General features: G+C 33.6%; 1 protein-coding gene across 1 annotated transcript in view; it reads left to right on the forward strand.

The window, feature by feature from the left end:
- The window catches only part of LOC136037854 (armadillo repeat-containing protein 10-like), a 50590-nt gene extending 37804 nt beyond the window's left edge, over nt 1-12786 (forward strand). The window contains exon 8 of the mRNA XM_065720704.1: nt 9848-12786. Within this exon, the coding sequence (XP_065576776.1) occupies nt 9848-9977 (130 nt within the window). The 3' untranslated portion in view covers nt 9978-12786. The remainder of the gene's footprint in view (nt 1-9847) is intronic.
- The last annotated feature ends 5141 nt before the right edge of the window (nt 12787-17927 follow it).

The raw sequence follows: 17927 nt of genomic DNA on the forward strand, positions 1-17927 counted from the left end.
TTGTATAATATTTCCGCTCCCTCTCATGGAATATTTTTCATGTCTATTAAATAGCAAATTGGAAGTAGAAAATGTATATTGTACTTCCTGTGTCGAATCATAGAATAAGGAGAAAACATTAAAAAAAAAAAACAAGCAAATATAATTCACTGATACCCATAGAAACTCTTATCACCTTATGCAATAAATAATAGTCAACACCAGCTCATAAACATTCAATGGTTATAATAAATAAATAAACATAAACTATGTTTATAACTATGAATAAACATTTCCATTTCATTTATTCATTTTGCCAAATCTATTTTATTATGAAAAATAAAGATGCGAAATGAATCCTTTTTCCCGAAGCATCGTTATGCGAAAGTTAAAATCTAATGTAAGATTTTTTTACAAAATCTAAATCTAAAGGATTAGATTTACAAATCTAAAGGATGTGTAATGGCTCTTAAATGTAAATATAACTTTGGATGGGTAGTATAATGAATGCATTCTTTTGGTATGCAAACCCCTTATTCGGACATAATTTAATCCATTGACCCGGTGGTGAAGACGTCATTAACAACACGAACAACTTTCCAAGATTTCGTTATCCACCAGGATACCACCTACTAGCAACCTCTGTGATCTATAGTCAGGTGCCAAAAACTAACCTTCTAACCAACCGGTCCAGCGTTAATAAACAGGGATGTGAACTCCCTCCATACTCAATCCCATTCTTTACGCTAAAAATTTATAGTGCGCTTTTGCTTGAGCAGTCCTTATGGTGTTGGAGACAAATGTGATACTTTAGCGTAAAGATTGCGGTTTTTAGAAGGTGGCAGTTAGTTGAGGAGGTCCCCCTTGCATATGGAATAATTTCTCTCCGCTTGAAGTTTTAATGTCGCTCTTTACTAGGACAAATGCTCTTAAGAAGAGCACTAGGAATAGGGGACAAAGCATTTTAACAAGCCCTGAAAAATAAAAAGGTATTATTGATGCTGATTTGCTAGAAACAATAACATTTCCAGTTTGAATGTTTTGAAAGGCAATCTGTAAGTAAAGTACTTTCAGTTACCAACTGGTTATACGTGTTGCACTCAAAAATATTTTCAGCAAAGGACTTGTGAAACTTTAAAGTAGAGAGCATGGAATCAAGGGGATACATCCCATTAAAAAGGAAAATTTTTGTTTCTTTAATTTATTATCGCTATTAGTCTTAATTTGAAAAGACATGTTTCTTTTGTTTGTTTTTTTATTTAACATAGATGAAAACAAGTGTCGGTCTACATATCTTTCTGTGGGATTTGAAACTAGAAACTTCCTTTAAAGTAGAGAGCATGGAATCGAGGGGATACATCCCATTAAAAAGGAAAATTTTTGTTTCTTTAATTTATTATCGCTATTAGTCTTAATTTGAAAAGACATGTTTCTTTTGTTTCTTTTTTTATTTAACATAGATGAAAACAAGTGTCGGTCTACATATCTTTCTGTGGGATTTGAAACTAGAAACTTAGATATGTATTGGGGATAATTTGGAACCTTGAGAATATGCATAATTGATACACATCGGAAAAAGGAACTAAAACAAGGAATCAGAAATGTGACATCATGATAACTAGCGTACGAGGGCCAAAATCAGCTCAGTCGGATATTTTGCTTGTTTAATTAGATATATCCAGAGTTGGATATACCAACCCATAGCTTTCAGACTTGGAGGTGGTCAAGAGATCTATAAGTGCTAAGGATTTAAACATTTGAAAAAAAAAAAACGCTGGACCGGTTGGTTAGAAGGTTAGTTTTTGGCACCTGACTATAGATCACAGAGGTTGCTAGTAGGTGGTATCCTGGTGGATAACGAAATCTTGGAAAGTTGTTCGTGTTGTTAATGACGTCTTCACCACCGGGTCAATGGATTAAATTATGTCCGAATAAGGGGTTTGCATACCAAAAGAATGCATTCATTATACTACCCATCCAAAGTTATATTTACATTTAAGAGCCATTACATTCATTTGTTTTGTCACCGCTGAGATTTGATCAAACAAGTGATTAATAAAAAGACTGTTTAATTGTCTTATGAAACTTTGATATTTATTGTGTCTTTTATAAGACCCAAGCGTTTTAATTGCGAACTTGAAACTGCTGTTGGGTGGTAATGCCTTCAGAAGCTCCTGGAAGGTTTTTCTTATACCACAGCCCATCCATTCAAAATAAAAACCTATACCCAGCAAAAAAAAAAAAATATTGGAATTAAATTGACTGTATACAGCTACCTATAAAGATAGTAAAAGTAATTGATTATTAAAACATTAACTTAGTAATATCCGTTTGAAATGAATATAATATAATAATATATAAACTCATTTCAAAATTACTTCTCTGCTCATCCTAAAAGTACCGGATTCAGAAAAATGGGAGTTTCTTGTTTCTTCTCAAATGTGGCAGCCAATATCAGAGATCTTTTCTCCAAATGCGTTGTAGATTTCCTCAGTTTCCTCCAAGATCCAGTAATTGAAAATAATTTTTGGTTCAGTTAGCCTAGTAAGACCTTTTAGAAGATCATTCACAACTTCCCATGTAGACTTAGAATTGAGTTTGTTTTCTTCAAACAAATGCACAAAATATGTTTTTTTTTATTTTGCCTTCTTAGGATTTTCGCCCTATTCTAAAGTTCTTCGTACGCCACACGTAGCTTATTATGCTGATCATTCTCACGCTCCTCACGTGTCAGATTCCTCGTTTTGAACTACTTGACCAATTCGTCATAATACTGTTGCACTGCATGCATTTGGTGGTCTTGATGAACGTGGCCATCTACAAATGTAGATTCCGCGCGATAACGAGCAAAAAGTTAGTAGATGGCACTGTCTGACCCACTGTCCTTCAAAAGCGCTCTAGATGTCACAATTTGCAATTAAATGAGCACTCTCCCAACTTTTAGAACAATTTATTCTAATTGACAAGATCAGAAGAAGAATAAAAAATAGGAGATGTTTATTAAAATTTGTCTTATGCTTCAGGCAATGATCATCATTAAGCACTGTTATCCAATCAATAACGCAACTTTCAGAACAATTTATTCTAATTGACAAGATCAGAAGAAGAATAAAAAACAGGAGATGTTTATTAAAATTTGTCTTATGCTTCAGGCAATGATCATCATTAAGCACTGTTATCCAATCAATAACGCAACTTTCAGAACAATTTATTCTAATTGACAAGATCAGAAGAAGAATAAAAAATAGGAGATGTTTATTAAAAATTTGTCTTATGCTTCAGGCAATGATCATCATTCAGCACTGCTATCCAATCAATAACGCAACTTTCAGAACAATTTATTCTAATTGACAAGATCAGAAGAAGAATAAAAAACAGGAGATGTTTATTAAAATTTGTCTTATGCTTCAGGCAATGATCATCATTCAGCGCTGGTATCCAATCAATAACGCAACTTTCAGAACAATTTATTCTAATTGACAAGATCAGAAGAAGAATAAAAAATAGGAGATGTTTATTAAAATTTGTCTTATGCTTCAGGCAATGATCATCATTCAGCGCTGGTATCCAATCAATAACGCAACTTTCAGAACAATTTATTCTAATTGACAAGATCAGAAGAAGAATAAAAAACAGGAGATGTTTATTAAAATTTGTCTTATGCTTCAGGCAATGATCATCATTCAGCACTGCTATCCAATCAATAACGCAACTTTCAGAACAATTTATTCTAATTGACAAGATCAGAAGAAGAATAAAAAACAGGAGATGTTTATTAAAATTTGTCTTATGCTTCAGGCAATGATCATCATTAAGCACTGTTATCCAATCAATAACGCAACTTTCAGAACAATTTATTCTAATTGACAAGATCAGAAGAAGAATAAAAAATAGGAGATGTTTATTAAAATTTGTCTTATGCTTCAGGCAATGATCATCATTCAGCGCTGGTATCCAATCAATAACGCAACTTTCAGAACAATTTATTCTAATTGACAAGATCAGAAGAAGAATAAAAACAGGAGATGTTTATTAAAATTTGTCTTATGCTTCAGGCAATGATCATCATTAAGCACTGTTATCCAATCAATAACGCAACTTTCAGGACAATTTATTCTAATTGACAAGATCAGAAGAAGAATAAAAAATAGGAGATGTTTATTAAAATTTGTCTTATGCTTCAGGCAATGATCATCATTCAGCACTGCTATCCAATCAATAACGCAACTTTCAGAACAATTTATTCTAATTGACAAGATCAGAAGAAGAATAAAAAACAGGAGATGTTTATTAAAATTTGTCTTATGCTTCAGGCAATGATCATCATTAAGCACTGTTATCCAATCAGTAACGCAACTTTCAGAACAATTTATTCTAATTGACAAGATCAGAAGAAGAATTAAAAGTAGGAGATGTTTATTAAAATTTGTCTTATGCTTCAGGCAATGATCATCATTAAGCACTGTTATCCAATCAATAACGCAACTTTCAGAACAATTTATTCTAATTGACAAGATCAGAAGAAGAATAAAAAATAGGAGATGTTTATTAAAATTTGTCTTATGCTTCAGGCAATGATCATCATTCAGCGCTGGTATCCAATCAATAACGCAACTTTCAGAACAATTTATTCTAATTGACAAGATCAGAAGAAGAATAAAAAATAGGAGATGTTTATTAAAATTTGTCTTATGCTTCAGGCAATGATCATCATTAAGCACTGTTATCCAATCAATAACGCAACTTTCAGAACAATTTATTCTAATTGACAAGATCAGAAGAAGAATAAAAAATAGGAGATGTTTATTAAAAATTTGTCTTATGCTTCAGGCAATGATCATCATTCAGCACTGCTATCCAATCAATAACGCAACTTTCAGAACAATTTATTCTAATTGACAAGATCAGAAGAAGAATAAAAAACAGGAGATGTTTATTAAAATTTGTCTTATGCTTCAGGCAATGATCATCATTCAGCGCTGGTATCCAATCAATAACGCAACTTTCAGAACAATTTATTCTAATTGACAAGATCAGAAGAAGAATAAAAAATAGGAGATGTTTATTAAAATTTGTCTTATGCTTCAGGCAATGATCATCATTCAGCGCTGGTATCCAATCAATAACGCAACTTTCAGAACAATTTATTCTAATTGACAAGATCAGAAGAAGAATAAAAAACAGGAGATGTTTATTAAAATTTGTCTTATGCTTCAGGCAATGATCATCATTCAGCACTGCTATCCAATCAATAACGCAACTTTCAGAACAATTTATTCTAATTGACAAGATCAGAAGAAGAATAAAAAACAGGAGATGTTTATTAAAATTTGTCTTATGCTTCAGGCAATGATCATCATTAAGCACTGTTATCCAATCAATAACGCAACTTTCAGAACAATTTATTCTAATTGACAAGATCAGAAGAAGAATAAAAAATAGGAGATGTTTATTAAAATTTGTCTTATGCTTCAGGCAATGATCATCATTCAGCGCTGGTATCCAATCAATAACGCAACTTTCAGAACAATTTATTCTAATTGACAAGATCAGAAGAAGAATAAAAACAGGAGATGTTTATTAAAATTTGTCTTATGCTTCAGGCAATGATCATCATTAAGCACTGTTATCCAATCAATAACGCAACTTTCAGGACAATTTATTCTAATTGACAAGATCAGAAGAAGAATAAAAAATAGGAGATGTTTATTAAAATTTGTCTTATGCTTCAGGCAATGATCATCATTCAGCACTGCTATCCAATCAATAACGCAACTTTCAGAACAATTTATTCTAATTGACAAGATCAGAAGAAGAATAAAAAACAGGAGATGTTTATTAAAATTTGTCTTATGCTTCAGGCAATGATCATCATTAAGCACTGTTATCCAATCAGTAACGCAACTTTCAGAACAATTTATTCTAATTGACAAGATCAGAAGAAGAATTAAAAGTAGGAGATGTTTATTAAAATTTGTCTTATGCTTCAGGCAATGATCATCATTAAGCACTGTTATCCAATCAATAACGCAACTTTCAGAACAATTTATTCTAATTGACAAGATCAGAAGAAGAATAAAAAATAGGAGATGTTTATTAAAATTTGTCTTATGCTTCAGGCAATGATCATCATTAAGCACTGTTATCCAATCAGTAACGCAACTTTCAGAACAATTTATTCTAATTGACAAGATCAGAAGAAGAATTAAAAGTAGGAGATGTTTATTAAAATTTGTCTTATGCTTCAGGCAATGATCATCATTAAGCACTGTTATCCAATCAATAACGCAACTTTCAGAACAATTTATTCTAATTGACAAGATCAGAAGAAGAATAAAAAATAGGAGATGTTTATTAAAATTTGTCTTATGTTTCAGGCAATGATCATCATTAAGCACTGTTATCCAATCAATAACGCAACTTTCAGAACAATTTATTCTAATTGACAAGATCAGAAGAAGAATAAAAAATAGGAGATGTTTATTAAAATTTGTCTTATGTTTCAGGCAATGATCATCATTAAGCACTGTTATCCAATCAATAACGCAACTTTCAGAACAATTTATTCTAATTGACAAGATCAGAAGAAGAACAAAAAATAGGAGATGTTTATTAAAATTTGTCTTATGCTTTTTTCAATGATCATCATTAAGCACTGTTATCCAATCAATAACGCAACTTTCAGAACAATTTATTCTAATTGACAAGATCAGAAGAAGAATAAGAAACAGGAGATGTTTATTAAAATTTGTCTTATGCTTCAGGCAATGATCATCATTAAGCACTGTTATCCAATCAATAACGCAACTTTCAGAACAATTTATTCTAATTGACAAGATCAGAAGAAGAATAAAAAATAGGAGATGTTTATTAAAATTTGTCTTATGCTTCAGGCAATGATCATCATTCAGCACTGTTATCCATTCAATAACACTATTCATTTCCTTAAAATTTCTCACCGGCTTCAGTTCACGCACTTGACTTACTTGACTTAATGCTCCTGCCGAAATGCTTCTGGCGTTGACAGTGGCGCTACTTGGCGCCTCCATTTAGACTGGTCTCTTGCAAGGATGTGGATATCCTTCTGAATATTTGCCATGGCTAAGAAGGCACCTGCCGTGTCCCTCCATTCCAGTATTATCGTATTTTTTCTATTAATTTTTTTTACTTCAGAATTGAAATTTAGTACAACTGGAAAATGCTCAGAAGCTGGGCTTATAACAGAGCAACATACTGGACTTATAACAGAGCAACATCTAATATCGCCGGAGAGGAAAATATATTATCAATATAAGTGTTTCCAAATGATACGTGATTCTCGTTCGAATGCTCATGGTCGAGTGCTAAGCATTTGACATTATTAGGCTTAAGAAATCCAAATTTGGTCAATGCATATCTGGAAAATCAAAGTTAAATTCCTGACTTACTTGACTTAATGCTCCTGCAGGTAGTCCAGCATAGAGAGACGCGTGACTCCTCGCCTCCAATCTGATCGGTTTTGTCCAAGTGTGACTGCTTCTTGTAGATCAGCGCACGTCATTAAAAGGTTCTTTTCTTTGCGCTTGTTTTTGGAGGGAGGGTTGCAAGCCCAACCGCCTTTAGACATGGGTTTTGATTGACACCAGGGAAACTCTATGCACTGAGAGATCCTAGGGCGGGATCCACCCCCCATCCCCATTCTTGAGGTTGGAGCAAGCCTGTTCTGAGCGATTAGTTTGGGGAATTAAATCACCCTGCAAATAAATTTATGACTAGATCTATTTAACTTTGCAGCAAAACGTTCAAATACCTCAGTAAACTCATCAAATGGTGCACTTGGTGGTTTATATATAACACTAAAAATAAAAGCTCGATTTTCAAACTGAATTTCGATATTAAAGAGTTTCTATCTTACCTTCATTCGAATTATCCAAATCCTTTCTTAGGCTGACCATAAAAGCCTTGCCTCCACTTCGATTGACAACTGATTTCGAGCTATCAGTTCATAAGCTGGAAAGCTAAAGGACGAGAGAAGGTTATCTTACCCTATAATAGTTTCACATGTCCTTGTATGTAAATTATAAGATCGCGGAATAAGATAAAATATCTAATGGAAAGAGGACGTTAAATGACTGATCTAACTCTTCCAAAGCTGTCAGCTGGCGGTTTGCTTATTTTTGTGAACGTAATGTCTGTTTAGTTGTAATTTAGTAAATGACCAAAGAAATATTAATTTTTTGGCCAAACCGGAATTTTCCTTCTATTTCTTCTAACAAATGGAAAATTTTAGTCAATAAAAATAGAGAATGTTCACTAATGAATAGACGGTATTTTCTAATCGATTTGCTTTTATGGAGCTGTGTAGAAAGGGCTGCTTATTAGAAAATATTAGAACAAAAACAACTTTTTTGGCTATAAATATAAGCTTATTTATTAATTTACTTTATTAGTGAATAACGAAAACTAATACTAATATGCTATACTATGAAATCAGTAATTTAAGAAAATACTGACATGGATTCAAATTTTATCCAATCATTATTTTTTTCCTTTCATATTTTGTAATAAGTACGTTGTTATATTTTCTCTTACTATTTGCTTTGCAACTGTAAGACGGAACCAAATTTGTTTAAGATGTCGTGGTCTAGGGAATGGGTTATGGTTTTGAACTGATAACCTGCCATTTGTTTGAATTAAAACCAAAACGCGTTTCATAAATAGTTTTTTGAAGAAAAGTTAAAGCACTATTAAAACTCTAACGAGCAGAAATAAAGGCAGATATTGAGTCAAACGTTAAATAAGCAAAAATTATAATGAATAATTAGTTGAACTTAAACCGAAGAAAAATTTCCAATAATTGAAGGTTTCATTTGTGCTTTACTGAAAATTATTTGGATTTTGAAAAGTTTTTCCTCAGTAATAACACAAAAAGAAAATTACATCGCTATTACGTGTTTGAAAATAAGAGACTACCTCGAACATTGTTTGAATTTTGAAGCAATTTGTTTAGTATGTTTGAACTATATCTTGAACCGGCTAATTGATGCACCAGCTGACACTCTATGCATTTGAGGTAACTGTATTTAAAAAATGAAAAGTATTGAATGAAAACTTACTACATTTCGGACTAATGAAACTAAATTAGTTATTTTAGATATAACGACAGGGTGCCCCAGAAATTGCACATCTGTACCATATATTAATATTTATTTTGAAAAGAAAATTTGTCCGTAAAAAGTATATTTTGTGCAAGCTCTACATGATGATGAAAACTACGGGAGATCAGAGCTCTGTCAGTGCAGTCTATTCGGATTCTTATAGCCACATTGATTCTTCAACATTACTCAGTGATGAAGCCATTTGAACCACCAATGAAACTGATATAGTAGTCGCTATTGGTCAGAAATAAAGGAGATAGTGGAGGCCTTCATCGAAATCCGCACTCTGACTATCAAGGTCCTGGCTGGAATAGGAGAGACGGATAGTATAAGAGAATACGGATATAGGAGAGATAGGAAATACTAACACGTATTTAGGGGTTCTCCGGACCTTCTTGTTTGACTACCTTGAAGATGTTCCTATAATTTGACAATTTTAGGTCCTGTTATGATTGTTAAAAATGGAATTCACGTGTATTTTATAAAAATATATTTGGTGCGTGGTTTTTGGGACATCCTGTGATATATAAAGGAAGAATTCCTTAAACTTAGGTGAATTCATTTCTTATATTTACTTGAAGCCACCCTATGGCTTCATAACAAACAACATTTTTTTTTTTTTACCAACTATAACTAAGTAGATCCGACTTAAAATGGTATGGTTTTAAAAAACCTATTCGATTGAGTGAACAAGGGAAAAAAAATAAAGAAAAAGTGATTTTATTTTTCAGGTTAAGTGCTATATTTGGCGTTGGTTCAAAGGAGCGTATGCAAGTCAAGGCTCTTGCTCTGTCGAGTGCTCACCAAAGCGGGGATGTTAGGTGCCAAGCTGAACGTCTGGCTTATGCTCTCTCTGACTAGTTCTATAATATAAAATGTTTGATTGCTTTTTATACCCAATACTGCTGTTACTAATTACAATGAGACATGCACGCAAGAGGGGGTGGTCGGGTTGAGCCCTCACCCCTTTCATCCAAATCACAAGGTTTTCTTTATTATTTCTTGTCTACACCGTAAAGCTCACCTATTATTGTTGTTTTTGAAAGGAGTGCCCACTTCCTCTCGGAATGAATCTTGCGTATGTGTATAATTAGCAGTGTTTGCCTGTTTTATTCACCGAACTACTCATCATGAGAAGTTAAAGCTTTATATGGGTTTGGGTTTCTGCGTAGATTCATTTTTTGCCTCTTATATAATAAGGTATGTACTGTCCTAGACACAGATACTTTAGGAAATTGCAGAAAATCAAAGCAATTCATGTAACTATTGATTAAAAAATGTAGTAGAAAGATCTCAGCGCTACCCGATTGCGTACACTTGAGACGACCTTACAACCAATTATTTTATCCTTAACATATATTTTGGATTCCATGCTAGTAGAATCTGCTAAAATTTTGGAATATTGCACCGGTAGGGTCGATAACTGTCTATAGTTGGTCTAACTGAAAACATGCAAATTATCATCATCTTTATCTACATGTGAATTGCTGTAGATGTTTCTTAGCGATCGAAAACTGTTGTAGCTTACCAATTGAAACCGTCTTAAATTCTTCGCCAGTTCTCTTTGTCTCCTTTGTTGGAAAATGAGTTGTTTCTTTTTTTTTAACTCACCTTTTATTTTCGGGAAAAAATAAAAATGAAATGGTGGTAGGGTTAACAAATATGGTGCACAACCAATCACTAGACTTCAAATATTTTCTTATGTTCTTCGTAAGTAGGATCATTGTGCTACGTTGTTTCATAAAGCTTTTCCAAATACCTACGATGTTTTCAAGCAGCCTCCTATATGAGAATTTTCTCTTTGTATGTGTCCGCCATGCCTGTGATCGTATTTGTGCTCATTGCAGAACTCCCTTGTAATTTTATTGGTGGATTTCTCTCGCATCTGAGTGGAAATATAATATTATCTATATGGGATCAGATTCTGTTGAATCAAATAGTATGTTGAAATTTTGAAAACAAGACCGATCCACATTTCTTATAAAAATAATTCTTGGCCCGCGATGAAGGCCGTAAAAGGTAATTAATAGGTAACTACCCGATATCAAAAAGTTATCAAATTTTGTATTTAACTAATACTAATGTATTAGGTAAAATTCTAGTATTTTGACACTGTTTGTAATAAGTAATTGAGTTTCTGCACTCCCCGCCCCAAAAGACGTATATTTCAAAATCTAGAATGGGCCAAAAATTCCCCCCCCCCCCCCTCAGTTGACGCCACTGCATATGATAGAGAAAAAAACAGAGTCCATGTTTTTTACAGAAGGCTGATATAAAGCAGAATATCTTGGAAGGTTGGTCTTCAGAAAAAAAATTATAGGAATAAAGCTTTATTAATTTTCTATTACTGTTATTTCCTTAATACGATAACCCCTAAAAGTAGTGCAATCATAAAAGAAAAATTGTTGGATTCTATTATGCCGAAAATGTTAATTTTCATGTTATCGTAATTCAATCTTTCTAAGGATTGCGTGCCCGTATTGGCGTTGACAGAATCTCGATTTGGAAAAGTGTGCCCAGACTCCTGTAGATTAGTCTTCAAACTTTTGTTGCTTGAAAATTCAAAAAAAAATAAATCCTGTGAAACACCAATCCCGTTTTTTTTGTACAATAGTTCATTTTTTGAAAAAGTTGCTATGAGGAGCTATTGACTGTAGAACTCCAGGTACTCGAGTCTTATTTTTAGTCCGGGTTTAGTTAGGATTCAACTTCCTGGATATCAATAGGGTACACCTGATTGCCCTAAAGTAGATAGTCCCTCGCCAATTTCTAGAAAAACCCTAAAATTGTAAAAAGTAAGTTATTTTCAGAATTACTGTAATGTATAACATCCATCATCATTGCAAAAGTAATCGTACTTAGTTTTCTGGTGTTTTCAGTTTAACTTCTTGATTTGTCTTTTGTTGCATCATTGTAGTTATTCCTTTTTACTTGTGCTATGAACACCTTATTGCTTGTACAGGCAAAATTTTTGCAAAACGTTTTTTTAAGTTCAATTTCACAGGCTTCAAGCTCCGTTTCCTTAGTGTCTGCTTTTTCAGAAGATTGCAATAGAAAATCTACAGCTAGAGGCGCTTCCAAGGGAGGTTAGGGGTGTTTGACCCCCTCCCCTCTGAAATCTTGTCTGACTCGAAAAATATAGCAAAAGTTAATACAAAAAAATTTTTGATGCATTTTTAAATTTTTCTTTTAACCCTTCCCCTCCCGAAAAAGAATCCCGGCTACGGCACCTATATATTCCCCAACAGTGAACATCATTTTATTCGTGATTATTATATGGGTTATACTAAGTCAAGCAGTGGGAAAATATTTTATTTTTTCGACTTTGCATAACATAGCATGACAGTGCAAGATTCTTTTATATAACCTGAACATTTGAATTTCATATGCTACATTCGATTGTCGTACAAATAAGCCCCATCTAAAGGCGGAATGATTCATATTTTTATTAGAAAAAATTTAGTATTATTTGTTCGGTTGGTCGTGAATTATTCATGTAAATTCTAATAATACCCTGCTCCGTGAGTACATTGTCCGTCTTTATTTAAAAATTTTTCAGTTCCTAATCTTTGAGTGCTATTAGCGTGATGTTGATTGAAGATCTCATGTTATATTATCAATAAGTGATAAATTTTGGCTTTACAGTTCAATAAATGCTATAAAACAATTATTTCTTCGTTGTTTCCATTGCATTTGCTTTTGCTAGGTGTATGTTATTCTTGTATAAAAACTGTTGAAAAGGCTATTTAAGGTTATTAAGAATTTTTTTTTTTTTTTTTTTTTTTACTTACGGACGGTTTTACTTCACACTTATTGATAGATATTCTGATTTTTTATTAAGTGTATTTTTTTTTGTATTCTTTTTGATCTTGCTTTATCTCCTGTTCCGTTCTTGGGTAGCCAAAAAAGACACTTTTAGTACGTTCGAGCACGCTTTATTCGACTTGTCGGCTTAACACTAATTACTCCGAGTGCAATCTGTAAAATATATTGACAAATACTTATCTGGTAACTTGTTAGTTGAATCACTATGGACAACTAGGTGACTAAGAACACTAATCACGTGTATTCCGGCGTGAACATAGCTTACTTACAAATCCCTTATGTGTGCCATATCTCGCAATTATTGTCCCTTCTTGTACTCTGCATACACTTTAATTTTTTCCGCTTTAAAATGATTGATTTTTTGTTTACGTATGACGTCGCTTATCCTGAATTATACAAGGTTAAAAAATGTTACTTATCAGGTAACTAATCGTGACCATTTCAAGTAGTAATATCCCTAACAACTGACATCATTTACGTCCCTTGAAACGTTAACGGTGAGTAATTGTGGCTTGCCGGATAAGTAATCTTGGGAGACGCGAATGTACTAAATGGAAACTATTCAATGGACCTTTTTTTTTTCTTCGAATTTACTTTATCGTTTTAGTTTTCAATAGTTAGTTCAGTTGTTAGTTGTTACTTCAGTTGTTAGCTGTTAGTTCAGTTGTTAGTTGTTTTCAATTGAAGCTCTCTTCCTCAATTGATTTTAGAATCAGGCACCGTGATCTTTCAATTAACAAACCTGTCACATAAGGAGAATCAAAGGAAATTAAGCGGTATCTGCCAATTTTGTTTCTCTTAATGATGAAGTAGATGTTCTAAATTAGTTCTTAGAATACCTAAATACTTTGCAGGCTGCTTAACGGTCGCTGTCTGAACAGATTGTGTTCGTAATTCAGTGGCCCGCTATAGTTCAAGATTCTCCTCCTTGTGAAGAGAAAACTCAACTTCTAAAAGGAAAAATGTAAATATGTCTTTGTAAAAAAAAAAAAAATCATAGGTTGTGTATACCTAAGCCGTTTGGAGACCATATAAATTAAATCAGTCAAGTTTGAAACATGAAAATAAAAAATAAACAATTTTCATCATGATTTTATCAATCCAAACTTTTGGAATGGAAAATTTATTTGGCTTTCTGGCCTTTGAGCCCACAGAATCCAATTTAGTGCATTTCATTGCGGATTTACCAGAGTAAAAAATGTGGCTCAAAATATTTTTATTCTTTCTACTTGGTTGAAATTTCATACCAAAAAAAATAGGGTTTACATTCTTTTTACTGGCTCACATTTCAGCGACAACGGGTAAAAACGTGGCGTTGCTAAAGGAGAAAATGTGACGATTGGCGTCACAAGAATAAACCGGTGGATTTAAATCCTTCAACACGGAAGTATAGGACAATAATCTCTTTTTCCCAATGGACTTCCTCAAATTAATTTCTGGAAAAAAAATTGAATTGTTGATTGTAAAACAATGTCTGTCGTTTTCCCTTAAGTTTATCAATCGTTTTCTAATTTTTATTTGGAATATATGTATGAATTTGCGAAGATATGGTTAAATCAGTTTTTTCGCCTAAAATATAACGAATTAAAAAGGTGAACTTGATTGATTTGGTATCTGGCAGTCGCATATTAATGTGAATCTAAGCTGTTATTAGATAAAATTCTTTTAAGACCTGAAAGTAGAATAAAAAAAAAAAACAGGTTAACTCAAAAGTGGATTGACGGCCGAAGAATTTCAGGTGTGGAAGATGTTTCATGGAATTTTCAGCTGAGCATTAGGTGTTGTAAAGTGGAACTAGTTGACATTTTTTCAAAAGACTTTATAGTTTACCAATTATCTATAAGGCTAAAATTACTTTGAGACCAGCTTTATTAAAATGCCGATTATCCTAAACCAGGGGTTCTGGAAGCCCAAAAAGCGTGACAAGAATAGGCAAATTACTTGAAAAATATAGGAATTCATAGGAGAAATTGAAACTATCTCGATATGTTACTGGAAGAAGGCGCAAGTGCATCCAACATTTTAAATCCAATGTAACAGTTCCCTCGTCTTTTGGATACATTCCAAGTTATAAGCCGCAGCAAGTTTATATTAACTACAGAAGTTACGTAAAGTTGACATCCACCGGGACAGTTGTGAAGTAACTAAGAACTTATTAGGACATAATCTTCGTAGGTTTTAATTGTATCCATCTCTCTTCCACTCTAATAATGTTGTCAATATATTTGAATCTGATAGCAATGCTGATGATGAAAATGGTATCGATTTATTCCACTAAAGATACTCGTTTACTAGACTTAGCAAAAGTTCCTATAAGATTGAATTCAAAGTTACTTTTGTGTCGTCCTTACCTGCAGCGATCCATTTCTCGCTTCTTTTTGTGTTATAAAAATGCAAAAGAAACGCAAAGACTCAACTTCCTTGCTTCTGTATTACGCTTCAAAATGTTTTGAAACTGTCATTCAACTTGCAGTGTTTTTCCAAGTTCTACTAGCATCTAACAAGAGTCACGATCAAGCGATTCCTTCAATTCTTTGAAATCAAATTTTTTTGTGCGCCAGAACGTTCTTTATCCACAAATTCGAAACTGTTGTTTTTGAAGCACAGAAATCAGTCCCTGCAGGTCGTATCCCACAAAGCATTGTCATCTTTAATCACAAGAATTCTGCGTACTTCGGCGGTAGATGAAATTGTGCAATCAAATTCCTCGCAAATAACTTTATTTGGTATAAACCAAATATTTTCAGTAAAAAAATGATTTAAATTATAGTAAATAACTTTACGCTGAAATTTCATGGATATGTATTGTACTTGATTACAGATGGGTAAACATTTGAAATTCACGCAGAGAGTATTGCTAATTTTATTCTTTAACAGACAAGAAGAACTTATTCACGTTTCTTTTAAAAAGCGCACCAAATCAATTTGTCATACGACAGCCTTGTACTATAATCGTTTTCAGAAAAGGTTCCTCTAGGGTTTAAATAGAACATACAAACTGGTTAATTCAAAAAGTGGATATGTGACCGAAGAACTTGAAAAATGTATTGAAAGTAGAAACTGTTTCATATAACTTTTGGATAAGCAAAGGCTGTATTAAAGTGGATCACCACCACTTTCTTCCAACTACGATAGTATGATTCACTAAGAGGCCGTTTTCACGAGAATACGAGTTGAACTGGAGTTCACCTCAAATCCTCAAAAGACGGATAAAATCCGTGCTTTGATTGAGCGAGAGATGGTTGCTATTATTACTAGCAAATCACCGCAGCACCAAGCCGCCTGAGGCCAACAAAGCTACGCACACTTCTCGATCCGGATCTATTCAATGCCTTACTCTTTATACACTCTCGGGAAGTTCCCATTCCCCTTAGATCTTTCTTTATGACGTCCTCCCACCCCAACCGCGGACGACCTGCTTTCTGTTTAATCCTTGACGGGCTGCCGAAAATGACAATCGTCAGCAATCTGTCATCCTTCATCTGCAGAATGTGCTCAGGCCATCTCAACCTTTCTCTCATTATAGCCCTAGAAAGTGGGATAAGAACGTATTTTTCGTACAGCCTACTGTTAGAAATATGGTCAGTCAGCCAGGTACCCAGAACAATCTATAGGCAATTTCTGTGGAAAACATGACTTTTCGGAGCGCCCATGCTTCAGAACTATATTTGACCACTGTCATCACTATAGTTTCCAATATTCTAATCTTGGTTTGCAGACTTGTCTTCCTGGAGCAGTGAAAATGTTAAAAGTAGAATAGCCAAAGGTCAGGGTGGTTTTTCAATCGTGAAAAAATACCCTGAGTATTAGCTATTCTACTTTGGCATCTTCATTGCTCCTACTGTCTTTACTAATAATGCTACCAAGGCAAGTGCAGCTGTCCACCTGGTCAACCTTTTCGATACCGAACGTAACCTTTTCATCTTCACTTATTCCCAGCCTTAGCGACTTAGTCTTCTTATTAAATATTAATATTAATATTAATGTGGAATATGTTATGAAGTGTAATGAACCCCAATTTTTCTCGTTTTCCTTATGTTATTAAACGAGCATGGATTAATTAAAAACTTATTTTCTCAAAGTAAAAAGCAAATTTGACACTTAAAATGAGCAACAGCTTTAAAATTACTTAATGGATTATACTTTCAAAATTATTGGGGGGAGGAGAGTAAATGCCCCCCCCCCTGCCCCCCTATCATGATACCACTGCCTAGGAGGGCATTTGAAAAATCAATTTACTGGATTCAGTAATTAAAATGAGCGGTGCCATGTTTGAAGGTTAGAAACCGATTTCCAGAACGTACCATAATTAGCAAAACTAAAATACTGGTTACCCAAGACCATGACAGAAGAATATCTCCTTTGCTTAACACTACGTTATGTAATTTATGTTGCAAAGTATGTAAATGGTCAATGATCTGTCAGCTAGAAAAAGTCTGCTAATCAGTAGCGTCGATTCAAGAAAATGTTGGGTGCGGGTGGTGTATTTTTGTATATCTAGGAAGGGGGTAATCTTTTTTCATTCTTTCAATAAAAACGCCAAAAAAGGTTTTCAAATCAATCAACATCCATACCACCAATAAGAGAGAAAAAATCTTACGACCTTATAATAAACCGGTGTCATATGCCTACTTAGTCATTGTAGAAAAAAAAATTCATTCGGTTCAATTAGAGACTGAGCCCCTTCTTAGAGCCATCATGACTACCTAGAAGGGGGCTATATCCCTTCCCCTTTAAGGATTAAACGTCGAATGTTTGAGCTAAATTTGACTGGAGAAATTTAACATATCCTAGGAGAAAAATATCCATTCTTGAGACCCCTCCCTCGACTTCTCGCATATTAGTGCCAAGCCATTCAAATATGAAAAGCTCTTGTTTTAAAAAATAATTAAATGCAAAAAAAAACAAGTTTTTTAACTAAAAGTAAGGAGCGACATTGAAATTTAAAACGAATAGAAATTATTCCGTATATGGAAGGGGCTGTCC

This window comes from Artemia franciscana, chromosome 2 (genome assembly GCF_032884065.1).
Source record: "Artemia franciscana chromosome 2, ASM3288406v1, whole genome shotgun sequence".
Classification (NCBI taxonomy): Eukaryota; Metazoa; Arthropoda; class Branchiopoda; order Anostraca; family Artemiidae; genus Artemia; species Artemia franciscana.